The sequence below is a fragment of the Talpa europaea genome (assembly GCF_964194135.1).
Source record: "Talpa europaea genome assembly, chromosome: 16".
NCBI lineage: Eukaryota > Metazoa > Chordata > Mammalia > Eulipotyphla > Talpidae > Talpa > Talpa europaea.
This window is the reverse complement of record NC_140084.1, coordinates 40,009,501-40,023,611: the sequence shown is the minus strand read 5'-3', so window position 1 is coordinate 40,023,611 and position 14,111 is coordinate 40,009,501. Positions and strand designations below refer to the sequence as shown.

The 14,111-nt window shown below is 56.6% G+C and overlaps 4 protein-coding genes across 5 annotated transcripts in view; 1 reads left to right on the top strand and 3 right to left on the bottom strand.

Annotated features, from left to right (window-relative positions):
- TBCB (tubulin folding cofactor B) lies at positions 1-7,306 on the bottom strand. Its single transcript, XM_084256746.1, has 6 exons — positions 7,187-7,306; positions 6,673-6,816; positions 3,184-3,280; positions 2,298-2,489; positions 424-496; positions 1-266 (listed from the first exon to the last, which is right to left on the bottom strand). Exons 1-6 carry the CDS (start codon positions 7,298-7,300, stop codon positions 152-154), a joined length of 735 nt encoding a protein of 244 aa, XP_084112872.1. The 5' UTR covers positions 7,301-7,306; the 3' UTR covers positions 1-151.
- A 705-nt stretch (positions 7,307-8,011) lies between these two features.
- POLR2I (RNA polymerase II subunit I) lies at positions 8,012-9,067 on the top strand. The gene is made up of 5 exons (XM_084257813.1): positions 8,012-8,149; positions 8,444-8,517; positions 8,602-8,676; positions 8,755-8,806; positions 8,988-9,067. Exons 1-5 carry the CDS (start codon positions 8,102-8,104, stop codon positions 9,048-9,050), a joined length of 312 nt encoding a protein of 103 aa, XP_084113939.1. The 5' UTR covers positions 8,012-8,101; the 3' UTR covers positions 9,051-9,067.
- Positions 9,068-9,141: 74 nt separating this feature from the next.
- Positions 9,142-10,734, bottom strand: OVOL3 (ovo like zinc finger 3; the record flags this gene model as incomplete). The annotated part of the gene is made up of 4 exons (XM_084256894.1): positions 9,142-9,350; positions 9,755-9,956; positions 10,501-10,565; positions 10,641-10,734. 4 exons carry the CDS (start codon positions 10,732-10,734, stop codon positions 9,142-9,144), a joined length of 570 nt encoding a protein of 189 aa, XP_084113020.1.
- Positions 10,735-13,405: 2,671 nt separating this feature from the next.
- The window catches only part of WDR62 (WD repeat domain 62), a gene marked incomplete at both ends in the record, with an annotated part of 37,033 nt that continues 36,327 nt past the window's right edge, over positions 13,406-14,111 (bottom strand). For both annotated transcript variants that reach the window (XM_084257156.1, XM_084257155.1), the window contains 2 exons: positions 13,406-13,669; positions 13,764-13,915. In XM_084257156.1, coding sequence (XP_084113282.1) covers positions 13,406-13,669; positions 13,764-13,915 — 416 coding nt within the window. The remainder of the gene's footprint in view (positions 13,670-13,763; positions 13,916-14,111) is intronic.

Sequence of the window (14,111 nt, the reverse complement as noted above, 5' to 3'; positions counted from 1 at the left end):
CATTTTCCAGTAAATTTAATGTGCGAGTCTTAAATGTCAAGGGAAAGGTGAATAAAATAAAAACAGGGCAAAAGGGCCATGGCACATCAGGCGGGGCGATAAGTGGGCGAGTCGGGAGCTGGAGCCGGGGATACCCTTCCCTGGGTGGGTGTCACATCTCATCCAGCCCATAGTCCTCCTCCGGGAAGTCCCCCACCGTCACAACTGATGGCTTGACGAAGGCACCGTACTTGGCCTGGCACTCGAAGTAGCGTTTCCCATTCACACTGTAGGACATGACGGGGGCGGCGGTGACCAGGGGGCCCCCCCCACACCACCACCCCTGGGGCAGCTGTGGGCAGTCTCGGTCATGCACTTATATGCAGATGCACACACTGCACGCACAGACACACGCACAGACGCCCACGCTGGAATACTTGTTACCTGCCGTCGTTTTTCCCTAGCGGTTCATCGTAGCGCACACCAATCCAGTAGCCAGGCTTGAAATCTGTGAGTCCTGTCCAGGGGAGAAATCCCAATGAAACCTCAAGAAGCTGCTCGCCCCAGGTGTGTGCCTGCCCATCGAGTGTAAAGCTGGTGTCACCACCCAGGACCAGTGCCACCAGTTGCCCAGACTAACACAGCAGCCCCCCTCACCGATCTCCATGCTCCTACCCCCAACCCCTGTTCACTCAGCATTCTCAGCTGGGGGGGTTCTTGGTTAAAATGTAAGGGAAATAGCACGCTGCCTTGCCCCAAATTCTTCAAAGGCTGCTCATCCCACGTAGCATAAAAGCCACAGTTTCTGGTCAAAGGTTTTTTTTTTTTTTAACATTTGTTTATTTATTTATGCAAGCACTGGGTACAGTCAGAAGCACGGGAGGGTGAGAGAATTCACCAGAGCCAGAGCGGGGAGCAGAACAGGCAGACTGATGAAATACACTGCTGAGGGGAGCAGCGGGCGGCAGGAGAGGTCTGTGGGACCCTCGCTGGTGGCCGGGGATCAAACCGGCGCTGCAGAGGCTGCGGGCAGCTTCACAGTCCAGGGCTCAACCACTGCGCCACCAGGAGAGGCCCGGGTCAAAGGATTTTTTGACAAGAGTAACAAGGGACAATTTGATATGAAAAGAATAGTCTGGGGTCTCCCCAGTGGCACAGCGGGTTGAGTGCAATGCTGTGGAGCTGTCCGCAGCCTCTGCAGTGCAGGTGCGATTCCTGGCCGGCCAGGGAGATTCCCACATGGCACGGCAGACCTCTCCTGTCTCACCTGCTGCTCCCCTCAGTGCTTTTGGTCCCTCTGTCTGCTATGCTCCCCGCTCTGTCTCTGGTGAATCCTCTCACCCTACTGGCCTCTGGCCTGTACCTCTGCTCTTGTATGCAAAAATAAATCTTTAAAAAAAAATAGAGCGTGGTACTGTGTATCTGTACAAAGCGATGTCTTTTTGGCAAGAAAAAGAAGTGATGTACTGACATGCTACAACATGGGTAACCCCTGAAACATCATGGTAAGTTGAAGAAGCCTATCACCAGTGACCACGGATGGTAGCAGGCCAAACATCCAGAATAGGCAAATCCACAGACAGAACATGGACTGGTGGCTGCCTAGGCCTGGGAACCTAGGCCTGGGGAGTTGGGGTTTCAGAAATAGAGAGTGGTTGCTAATGGTTACAGGGTGTCTTTTTGGAATGATGAAAAGGTTCTGAAATGGTGGTGATAGCTGTACCATTCTGTGCACGCACTAAAAACCAGTGAATTGCACACTTTAAGTGGATGGGTTGGGTGGAACAGCATACAGATTAGATCTCAGTAAAGCTGTTATTGAAAAAAGCCACACTCTCTCCCATGTCCCCACGGAACTACAGGGTCCAGTACTGCCCACGCGCTCAACCTCCCGCTTGGACGCTACCTCTGCTTCTCTGCTCAAAGCCTTGGCACTTACTGCTCTTCCAGTTGGAACACTGTTCTCTCCCCCTCCTTTCACCTGGCTCACTGCTCCCTTTCCTTCAGATAGTCCTTCCACCAGGAAGCCCTCCTGGATTACTCTCAAGGACGAGCACAGCGTCCCTCATCCCTGCCCTGATGATTCTGGCCTGTGCTTCCCCATCACAGGCTTAATCATTCCTGCGACATCTTCCCCATCACACCTCTGACCTCGGCACTCCCTGCTTTCACCTCTAGCCTCTGCTTCTCCCATCATAACCCGGATCGGTTTGCCTGCTTCCCACTTCCCTGCTGTGAACACTCCCACTCACTGCTGGGTCTGTCTCCCCTACTGGGCTGGGATCTCCCTGAGGACAAGGCCTCGGTGGGCCACATACCTACATACATGACAGTGCCCCGGCGAGGGGGCTGCCCGAGCACCTGCACCTCACAGCGGCTGCCCACGGGGATGGCACCGGCCTGGGTCTTCTCCTCACTCAGGCGCTGGGCAGCCTCGGCCTCCCGCTGTGCCCGCTCCGCTTCGTTGTACCGGCCTAGCTTGCTGCGCTTCAGGAAGGAGCGGACCGAGTCTGTGGGGTGAGGGATGGGGTCAGACATGGTCTTTGGGGCGGGGTCGCTGGTCTAACGAGATCATCTTTCACCCAGGCAGAGGCAACATTCAGAGGAAAACTCCTGTCCTGGGTGCCCGAGGGGCCCCCAAACCCTGACTTCTCGACAGCACCTCTGGGGCCTCCCCACCACCCAGAAATAACAGGAAGATGCCTGCCCCCAGCTTCTACCTGAGCCCTGTGTCCCACGTCCCAAGGCCTCCATCCAGCCTTTATTTTATTTTATTTTATTTTATTTTATTTTTTCAGCCTTTAAAACCTTGATTTCCCCATCACACATTCTGATCTGTCCCCATGTGGCTTCACGGATCCCCTCCACTGCCCTTTGTATTCCACATATTCTGCCAAATGCTCCCCTCACACCCCACCTGCCCCACTGTGCCTCTCCACACACACACACCCCTGATCTCTCTCCACTTTCTCAGGTCCCAAATCCCCTCATTTCTCCCAGCCCCCACTGAACACCCCTTTCCCCATCTACCCTCAATTCCTGCCCCATGCCCCCACGCCCTTTTATGCCATGCCCGTCTCCCATCAATATCCCTGACATCCTGTCTGTCTCCCCAATATCTAGGCCCACCTGCATATACTCTCTCTGGCCCCCAAATGCCCCCATCCATCCCTGTGCTCCCCTGCGCCCCTCCGCGCCCCATACCTTGCCTCTGGTCATAGGCTTCTTGTGAGACCTCATATTTCTCTACCTTGGACACGTCCTCATACTCTCCTAGGCGGGCACCACTGTGATCGATGACCTGCAGTCACAGGAGGGGGGTGAGTAGGGACCAAAGTCTGGTCACACACCGAAATGCTTCATAAATCTCTCCCATCTGGGAAAAAATACATCCCTGGAAGGCTGAGAACAGGTGTCTACCTTGGCCATCTCCCCTTCCCCATTCCATACAAGCCCCAGAGGCTGCATCTGCGGTGGAATGACCCCCACGTGATGGCACCCCACATCGCTGATGGCCCAAGTCACCAGTACTGAAGGCAGAGCTCAGGCCTTGCCCACTAGTCCGCTGGCCAGAGAACCTATTTTCTCCACACCTCCGGGACCCTCCTCAGCCGACCCCAACCATGTCTTCTTGTACCACCCCCACCAGTCACTCATCGCATGCTGAGCTCCTCCAAGGCACCCTGTGGGTCCCGTGCTGGGTGCTCAGGGCCCCACAAAAACAGATCAGCCCCAGCTCTCAAGGAGCGCTCATTCCATAAACAAGTGCTGGTTATGTGTTTAACACCAGATGATGACATGGGTCTATGCAGGAAACACACAGAGAGGACAGTCAGGGAAGGCTTCCCGGAGGAGGAGGAAAGGAACACAGGCACCAAGTCCTGGATGTAGAACTGTAGAACAGCAGAGAGTTGAGGGTGGCTGTAGCGGAGCGAGCCAGGGGAGTGGGAAACACATGTGAGTGTGGACTTTGGTTTTTATCTAAAATGAGATGTGGTAGGGAGAGGGCTCTGAGCCAGGAGGGCTCAGAATTAGGGGTTCACTGGCTCCCTCTGCTACATGTGAGGTGTGGGCAGTGGGGGAGGGGATGGGAGCAGGGAGACCAGGAGGGAGCTGCTGTGATGTCCAGGAGGGTGAGGATGGACTGATACAGGGTGGGGGAGATGGAGGAGGAGAAGTTTAGATTCTACATAGTTTGTGGGTGGAGCCCTTGGGTTTGGGGACAGAGGGGAGTGGGCGCGAAGGGGAGTGAGGGATCAGGTGAAGACTCTGAGGTGTTTGGCTTGAGCCACCTGGCTAGCAGGGCCACATAGAAATGGCCTTTATCTCTGTTCAAGGATCACAAAGAACTACTGTCTTTATTAGGGAGTTTTCTAAGTTTGAGGTTGCTGTTATTTTGATATTTTGAATGAGTATGGGTGATATTTATAAACACAAATAAAAGATATTAGAAAGATCACAATTTTTTTCCAGAGGCTCCACCTCTGGGAAACCTTCCTTGAAGGTTCTCAGTTATCGGAGGTCTGTCTATACCAGAAACCATGTGTGAAACCCTCCTGTTTGAGGGTGCCACCCCCAGGGCTGACCTACCAGTATCCCTAGGCTAAGATACTGCCCGGGTCACCCCAAAGTCTCAGTGCTATGGGTCAGCATACTTCTGACTGTTCCCACAATGGTTCAGGTTCCACCATCTTATCTGGATTAGGGACGCAGCCACCTCCCTGAGCTCCCTACTTCTCCTTTCCTCCCCAGGCTGTTCCCCACACATAGTCAGAGGGAGTGTGTGAATACCTCAGTCATACCAGGGCCTTCTTAGCACAGAGTCCTCCTTCAGCTCCCACTTCCCTCCACATCAGGTGTGGCCATTCCTCAGTCTCTTGTACCCACTGTGTTTGCTGCCACCTCATAGTTCTGCACATGCTGTGTCTGCTACCTGGAACAACCCCCTTTCCATTTTTCAGCTAACTCTTCCTATTTTTCAGATCTCTCCTATGGTAGCTCCTCCTCCAGGAAGTCCTCCCAGACTTCACTGATGGGACAGGTTCCCCAGTATAGGCTTTCCCATGCCTCCATCTGCATGACCCTCATCTCACTGACCTTTCCTATTTGTTCCTGTGAATATTTAGTAACATCCCCCTCTCATACTGGACAGAGCTAAAACACCTGCTCAGATGTGGCTCATAGCTATACCTCCGGCGTAACACAGATGATCAATGAGCACTTACTGAAAAATGAAAGAGGCTTTAAAAAAAGACAAAAACCAGCTCTCCAGGCACACTGACTTCTGGAATCATGTAGACTGAGGTAAAAATTCTAGCTACAGTGCGTTCTCAAGAAATTAAATTCCATCCTGAAGCTAAATTTTCTGTGAAACAGGATGAATGATGCCGTCCTCCTAATTTTATTTTATGGAGTCACCCATCATTCAACAATGATTCATTAAGTATCCTCTCTGTGCCAGGCATTGTTCCACGCACAGGGCAAATAAAGTGGAAAAGGGAGAAAGCTTAAATTTTTTTTTTAAAGATTTACGTATTTGTGCATACAAGAACTGGATTACAGGCCAGAGGTGCAGGGAGGAGGGCGCGAGGATTCACCAGAGACAGAGTAGGGAGCAGAACAGGCAGATTGACTGAAATACACTGCTGAGGGGAGCAGCGGGCGAGTCAGGAGAGGTCTGCTTCGCCATGTGGGTAGCTCCCTGGCCAGGGATCAAACTCGTGCTGCAGTGGCTGCGGACAGCTTCATAGGTTGCATCACCAGGGAGGTCCCCTTGTGCCACCAGGGAGGTCCCAGAAAGCTTAAATTTTATACTGAGGTTAATGAAGTCTCACACTTGTTAGGCAACCTTTAAGTAAAGACTAGAGGAAGAAGTGTCACATGCGTATATAAAAATAACAATTCAGGGCCTCCCTGGTAGTGCAAGAGGTTAGGTCTCAGTGCTATCAAGCTATTGTCAGCTACTGTGGCATGAGTTCGATCCCCGGCCAGGGAACTGACTCACATGGCACAGCAGACCTCTCCTGTTTCGCTCGCTGCTCCCCTCAGCAGTGTATTTCAGTCAGTCTGCCTGTTTCATTTCCCACTCTGTCTCTGGTGAATCCTCTCACCTCCACACCTCTAGCCCACACCCCAGTTCTTACATGCATAAATAAATAAAAATCTTAAAAAAAACCCCAACTACCATTCAGGCACAGGCACAGGGCATAGCTCATGCAAAGGCCCTGTGTTGGCGCTCACCTGGGATGCTGTGATGTCTAAGGAGCAGGGGGAGATGAGGAAGGAGGGGATGACATGTATCTCCAGCTTCTCCAACAATGAAACCTCATCCCCCCTCTGACCAGCCTCTTGCTCGAGGCCTCTGTACACTGTTCCCAGCACCTGGCACGCTGCTCGCATCTCTTCTAGGTTGCCCTTTCCTCATGTTCAGGCCCCAGCTCAGACATCTCTTCCTCTAGGAAGCCCTTCCTGATATTCCCTGCGTGGAGTCAGGCACCTCTTATGGCACCCCCAGATGTCTGGGCTTTCCCTGACCCAGTCTAGCCCATTCTGGCTGGCTGTCTCCATGCTGGACTGGGGGCTCCATGAGGGCAGGGTCTATCACACAGTTATCACCCAGACCACGGTACAACCAGCGTGTGTTGAATAAATAAAAGAATGGGGGAAGAAGAATCCCAGCGAGGGAGGTCTCACGTGGATGCGGCAGCCGTCGTCTACTGGGTACGAGCCCAACAGCGCATCCTCCTGATCCAGCTTGCTGTAGAACTTGTCGTCAACGCCATACAGCTCCAGCTCCATGCAAGACGCAGGGCTGCCCACCACCAGCTCCAGTTTGCACTGCAGGGGTGGGCGACAGGGTGGTGAGGGGAAGGCGGCCAGTGGCCCAGCCCTCACCCGAGATCCTGTCCCTTGTATCAATAACCTTCACCCCAAGAGGCTCCTCCAAGGGACCAGCTGGCAGGACCCCCCTGGTTATCTCGGGCCTGACCCCCTCAGCCCCCGCCCCCTTGCTCTGGTCTCCGCCCTCTGGAACCTTGATTTTCCCTGGCCCCGCCCCGATCCTCTGGCCCCTCAGGGTCCTTCGGGCCCCGCCCCCCCCAGGCCCCGGCCCCTATCTCCGACACCTCGCCACCCCCCACCCCTGCATGCGGGAGGCCCCTCTTTCTCCTGTGCCCCGCCCCTCCGGATCCCGCCCCCACGGCCACACCTTGAATTCAGCTATTGTGAGGCTGCGATTGTACCGCTTCTCGGAGCGGAAACTGTTGAGAGAGCTGCTGATGAAAATGGTCACGGTGGGCGCCGACAGCCCTGTCACCTCCATCTCGCCGCGCCCTGCCGGGACCGGCAGGCGCCCAGTCAGCCGCCTCACACCGGCTCCGCAGCCGCCGCCGCCGCTGCTTCTGGGATACCAGTCCCGCCCCCTGCTCGGATCTGGCCAATCCGCGCTCTCCTACAAGGGGGTTCCGCCAATCGCTGCCGCCTCCCATCCACCGTCAGGAAGAGGGCTCTCTGGTAGGTCCGGCCAATCCTGAGGGGGCGGCCCCGAAGCACAGTTCCTCCAATAGCCGCTCGGGAAACGGCCGGGGCGGGCGAAGGATGAAGCCGAGAGGAAGGACTGGCAAGTTATCGCCGTCTGCGAGCTGTGAACTCGCGCATGTGCACTGGCCTCCAGTTCGCGGAGAGCAATGGCTTCTCCCATTTTTGCTCCGCGTTTTGCGGCCTACGTGGTGCATCGTATTTACAATCGTAGACTGTCCTATAAGCTGGGGGAGCAAGACCCCAAAATTGGAAACAGCTGTTCTAGGATATCAAGATGGACGTAATCAAGGCTCAGCGCGGACAGCCCAGCACAAGGCCCTTGGGAGCCTGAACGTGCGCGCGGCTCCGCCCTCTTTTGGCGAAGCGACGAGGGCTGACCCTTCCCGCGACCCGTCGCGGGGCGGAGCTCTGGCCGCGGGCTCGCCGCGCTGCGCGTCGCCATGGAACCCGACGGCACCTACGAGCCGGGCTTCGTGGGTATTCGATTCTGCCAGGAATGGTGAGGATGGGGAAGCAAGTGTGATGGGGGAGCAAGTAGAGGCCCCCAGATTGATGTCTCGTCCCTCCTCCCCACAGTAACAACATGCTCTACCCCAAGGAGGACAAGGAGAACCGCATTCTGCTCTACGCGGTGAGCGCGACCCCGCGGGGCGCCCGGGTGTCCCCGCTCGGGTCCGCGGGTTCCGGGGTGGCGGCGCCCGACCCCACGTGACCCCTACTCCCTGTTCTTCCCCCAGCCATCCGGGGCTCGCCCCATAACCCTCCCCCGAGTGAACCCACCTTTTCCGTCCTTTCCGCCCCGGACATGGCTCCACACACCCCGTTATCCCAACTCGGAGACGCCATCCCCACAGGAGGAGACCCCGCGTTCCTTTTCTGCCTCATCAGAGGTCTCTGAGACCCCCTTCCCGCCACTCTCTTGCAGTGCCGGAACTGTGATTACCAACAGGAAGCTGATAACAGCTGCATCTACGTTAACAAAATCACACACGAAGTAGAGTGAGTTGGTGGGACCAGGTCGGGGGGACTTGGTGGTTGGTCTTGGGGCCCTGGTCTGAGCATAATTATCCTCCATTCCCTCAGCGAACTGACCCAGATCATCGCTGACGTGTCCCAGGACCCCACGTTGCCACGTACCGAGGACCACCCGTGCCAAAAGTGAGCTGAGTTAGCTGCTGGTCCTGGGAAGGGAGCGCGCCTGGGCGGGCGGGAAGGGCTGAGTGATTGTCCCCCCAGGTGCGGCCACAAGGAGGCGGTGTTCTTCCAGTCGCACAGTGCCCGGGCTGAGGTGAGTGGCACAATGAAAGCCTCCTTGGTATCCCAAGCCTGGTCCTTCCCCGGGGGCGGGGATACTGGTACTGGGGGGAACCTTGCCTCCCTTGACCAGCCATCATGTCTGTCGTTTGGGGGTGAGGCTTTGCTGGATGGAGGCTCCTTGTACCCACCTAATGGAGCATCTTTTCTGGCAGGATGCCATGCGCCTATACTACGTGTGCACTGCTCCACACTGTGGACACCGTTGGACTGAGTGAACCCTCTCCCTGACTTGTAATAAATACAGTGTTTTGTGGATGCATTTCCTCTGTTTATTTGCCTCACGGGTAGTACTCTGGGAGCACAGTCTCAGGAGGCGCGGTGCAAGGCCCGGTGCTGTGCGTAGGCTTCGGGCCTGGCGCTGGTGAAGCCGCAGTCTTCACATACATGCAGCTTCTCTCGCCGCTCCCGATAAGCATAGCTGGCTGGCTGCCCGTGCACCTTGGCAAGATGCGCTTCCAGCGAGCAGCGCTGTGTAAATGCTTTTCCGCAAGCTCCGCAGCGGAAGGGCCGGATTCCTGTGCAGTTGAGTGAGGGGGGGAGCACAGACACAGCAGTGGCCTCCAGACCAAATCACCCTATTTTGCCCTTCACTGGCATTCCCCTGTTCCCACTCCAAGCTCGCCAGACTCCTGCCTTGGGCGCACCATGTTACTTTCAACTCATGTAGAATGGGCAAAGATTCCTGTGTCCCCACCCTTCTCACCAGGAGGTTCCTTTCCCTTCGGTGAGAGAGGGAGGCTCTCTGTGACACCCTTCAATCTGGTATCTGAATCCTACTGTCTTCACTCAAGCCTCCTGGTGGCTGAGTCTCCTCCACCCCACATGACAAACAGTGGAAACTCTATGTCCCGGGCACCTCTCCTTTTCATTCCCTCTCCACCCAGGGCCCGCAGACCCTCCCTGTCCTGCCGCTGCTCACCGGTGTGAGTCCTCATGTGGCGCTTGAGGTCGAAAGCATCGTGAAAGCCTTTGCCGCAGCAACGACACACGTGGCGGCGAGCGGGGCTGTGGCACTTGAGGTGCCGGGTCAGCATGCGCTGCAGCGGGAAAGCCTTGGGACAGAGTGGGCAGCACAGGGTCCCAGGGCCTCTGGGAGGAGTGGCCAGCGTGCCCTGCGGGGGCTGGAGGAGGAATACCGGAGGTATTAGCTACTCCAGGTGGACCCTGCCTTCTCTGTTTCTCCGAAAACATATATTTAAGGAGTGCCAGAACCAGGACTCCAGGTCTGGGGAGGTCAGAGGCTGTTACTTGGGCATACAAGTAACAGCAGTCCTTCGCCACCACCCGACCCACCCTCACCTTGCTTAGTACAGTTGACCCTTGAACAACAGGGGTTAGAGGCACAGACTCCCACACAATAGGAAGTCCACAGTGAATTTGTAGGTCAGCTCTGGGGTATCCGTGTTCCGCATTCACAGACAACTGAGGTTGGTTGGACAGGCCACACCCCTGGGGATGCCCACCCTGGGGAAACGGCGCTTGGGGTGAGGCCTAAAAGCAAACTTGCGGCTAAGAAGGGGAAGGCACCCCAGCAGAAACAAAGGTCCTGAGGCTGGAGGCATGTACAGATGGGTTGGGGGAGAAAGGGGCAGTCAGTATCCTTTGAGGCTAAGAGGGGGTAGGACTGAAATTGAGCAGGGACTTGTGGGCCAACTGCAGACTCACCGCCACCCAAGAGTCCCTGTAGCCAGAAGATTGGGGTGCCGGTGAGCCCCCAAGGCTGCTGCAGTCTGAGGAGAGAAGCCAGAGGGTGATGCTTTGTCTCCCCTGCCCCTCACTTCCAGGCGCAGTGGGGGAGGGCCCACCTGGGACATAGGCGTCTCCCCGGAGCTGGTCAGGCAGATGGCCCCAGTTGGGGGGCTGCGGACGCCGACTCCTGACCAAGAAGGCACGGGGCATCACCTCACGGATGGTGCGATGACTCCAACACTAACGAGGACTACCTGCACCTGCTGTCAGACCTCAGCCTCAGCGGGACTGTGCCGGAGGGAAGGGAGGGGGAGGAATTCATTCTCTCCATGCAAATTTCAGGACAGGGCCCGGCACCTGACTGGGTGGGATCCAGTTTCCTCTGCCTCGGGCCATCCTTTCTCCCTCTCTGCCAGGCTCCAGAGGCCATCTTAAAGCCTCAAGGGACAAACAAGTACTAGGACCCCCAGAGAGGATCAAGCAAGAGGCAGACAGGAGCCCAGGCAGTTCTAGGGGGCGAGGGAACACTGGGGTGTTGAGAGCCTTCCCCCAGTAGTAGGGTCCCTTTGCCAGGCAAATCATTTGCCTCCGGACACCAAACAGCCTGCTTAGTTATTCAAATCACAGCAGCAGTCTGAGGAAGCCAGGAGGGGGCTACAGTGATTGCCTTGCTGGGGAGCTGGGGGGGGGGGGCGGGGGTGGAGGGATAGCAGGGTCCCACAGGAAAGGGCAGTTGAGCACCCAGGTGTGCATCTTCAGCCACTAATCCTCAGATACCCAGGGCTGATGCCTCAACCAGCTAAAGGACTGCCTGGGTCGCTGCTCCTCCACCCACCCCATGCAGGAACTGAAGGGGTTCAGGTGACACAGCCAAGGGCTCCCAGAAACCTACGCTCTGGCGAGGCTGTGTTCTAGATAGGTCATTGTCTGACCTCTTAATGAGGGGAGAATTTTGAATATTCCCATGCAGTTACTGCCTCTCTATCCCCCCAACAATTTTCTGAGCTTCAACTGTAGGCCAGGTCTACACAGTACTGAAAATGAACTCCGTGTTGTCCTTGGCGGGGACAGGCAGGGATGGGGAAAACCCAGCAGGTCAGGAGTGGGGGAGACTAGAGGGCAGAAGGGAGGCAGAAGAGGCTCCTGCCTGAGGGTCCAGGATGACTTTGGGGTGTGAGCCTTGAAAGGGCTTAGGTTGATGGGGAGAGGGAACAGTCAACACCAGGGTCTGGCTCCCTGAGGCAGGAAGAGGGAAGCTTGAGAAATAAATACTACGGGGCGGGCCTCCCCGGTGGCGCAGGTGTTAACGACAGCGCTATCACGCTATCAGCCACTGCAGCACAAGTTGGATCACTGGCCAGCCAGAGAGCTACCCACATGGCACGGCAGACCTGTCTCCCTGCTGCGCCCCTCAGCAGTGTTTTTCAGTCAGTTTGCCTGTTCTGTTCCCTGCTCTGTCTCTGGTGAATCCTCTCACTCCCCACACCTCTGGCCTATAGGGCATTTCTCCAAACACCAACATCAAGGATTTTATTTAGGAAAAAAAAATGGTGAATGCTTCTTGGGAGTGCCCCATCCCTACCCACCCCCTTACTCATCCCCCACACCCTAACCAGCCGTCCTGGCTTTGTTGTGATTCCTTACACGTACACATTTGTGATCCCCCTCCTCTGGGGCTTTTGCACTAGCTGCCCTGTCTGCCTGGATACTTCCCCAAGATGCCCACTATCAAGTCTCAGTTGAGATGTCAGTTCACAAAGGCCTTTTCTGAACCCTCAGCCAGCCAGTGAGTCCCCTCAGCTTACCTACAGTTAGATACAACCCTAGTGTTTCACTCTCTCGAAGGTGAATGCCACGAGAGCAGACTCTGCCTATCCTGGCCCTCACTCTTCTAACGTGGAGAAGGTGACAGTAACCCGGGGCCCAGCAGGGTCTTCTGAACATCTCTGTGGCCCCTGAGGTGCCGATGTCCATGGAGGCAGCAGGGGAATGTGTCCTCATGTTGAGGGTGCGACTCTGCCCGGGAAGGCCTAGTCCGAATCTCAGCAGTATGGACCCAGGCAAGATGCTGGCTCCAAGCCCACTGCCTGTGGCTATGACCACCAGAGCAGGAACTCAGGCAAGTGGGGTTCAGGCCGCAGCAGGCTGTGTGGTGGGACTGTGCTTTAGGAGAGACTGAGTACCCCACCCCCCAAATGGCTTCCTTTTATAGACTTGGGATCCTTGGGGCTTGAGTAGTCACAAAGAGCCTTCTTAGCAGACGTGCCAGTGGCCAGATGCCTGCTGCCTGGGGAAGCTGGTGCCAGTGCTGGGAGCACACGGGATGCTGACGCTGCTGGGGCCAGCTGGGTGGCCTGGGCATTCTGCCTGGATTGTCCACGGGCTGAGCCTGTCTCTCCTCAGTTGCCACTGCTACAGATGGGGACAAAGGCTGGATTCCCTAGGATCCAGTGTGGGCCATGCGTGGGGGCATGGCAGAGTGTATACGGGTGGCCAGTGTCTGGCACATGGTGGCTGTGGCTCCACCATGTCCTTGGACATCAATGAGCCAGGAAAGAAGGGCGGCCCCTCCCTGGGCACCACTGATAGGCTGGGGATAAATGACATGGGAGCCAGGCGCTGGGGTCATTACTGCAGTTTCCACACTTCTTGATATGTTGGCCGGTGTTCCCCGTTAACCGAGTCCTGGCACAGGGCCTGGCTTCAGCACACTGGAGCTCCTGGGTGTTGCTCTCACCCTCCCTCCCTGCATTCACCCAAAGGGGGCCTTGTGGATGCCAGGACAGCACCAGGAACTATTCCTCCAAGCCGTCAGTTTATTTGCTTTAAATACCTATATCTTCAGGAACAGCAGCGCCGAGGTGGAGGCGGGCGGCCGCTTTCAGTCCCCCCGTACCTTCCTCCGCACAGTCTGCACCAGCAGCTCTGAGTAGTGCTCCAGCAGGGCGCGCAGATCTGGGCTGGCCAGGGGGCACAGTGTGGGTGGGGAGCGGAGGCCTGGGCTGGGCAGGGCCCGGGCTGAGGCCCCATCAGTCCCCAGCAGCCAGTCATTGGCCTCTAAATGGCTGTGGATCCAGAGGAAGGTGGAGGTCAGGTCAGACAGGGCCTGCTGCTGCTCGGTGCTCACCTGGTCACTGGACACTATCTGCAAGGGGAGCCACCTGGTTAGGGGCCACCCTGGCCAGGCAGTGCCAGGAAGTCCCCTCTGCCCTTTCCCCTGACCCTGGGGCTTGACTCACCAGGTGGTAAAGGTCCAGGGCGTCTTGGAAGGCAGTCTGCAGTCTGTGTACCACAGTCCCCACAGTGCTCAGGTCATGGGGAGGTGGGGGCAGAACCCCAGCTGGCACCCCAGGCCCCCCCCAGTGCCCAGGGCTGCCTGGGACTAGCGCACCTAGGGGTAGAGGGGGAGCAGTGAGAGACACCTACTTTCCAGCTGGCTTGAGAAGCTGGGGTGCCCTGCCTGAACAAGTCCTGTGGTCCCAGAGTTCCCCTCCCCTCCTGCAGGTCTCTGCTTAGATGCCACCATCTCCCTGAAGCCTTGCTCATCATGATGTTTAGAACTGGAGCCAGGGTCACTTCTTAAGCCC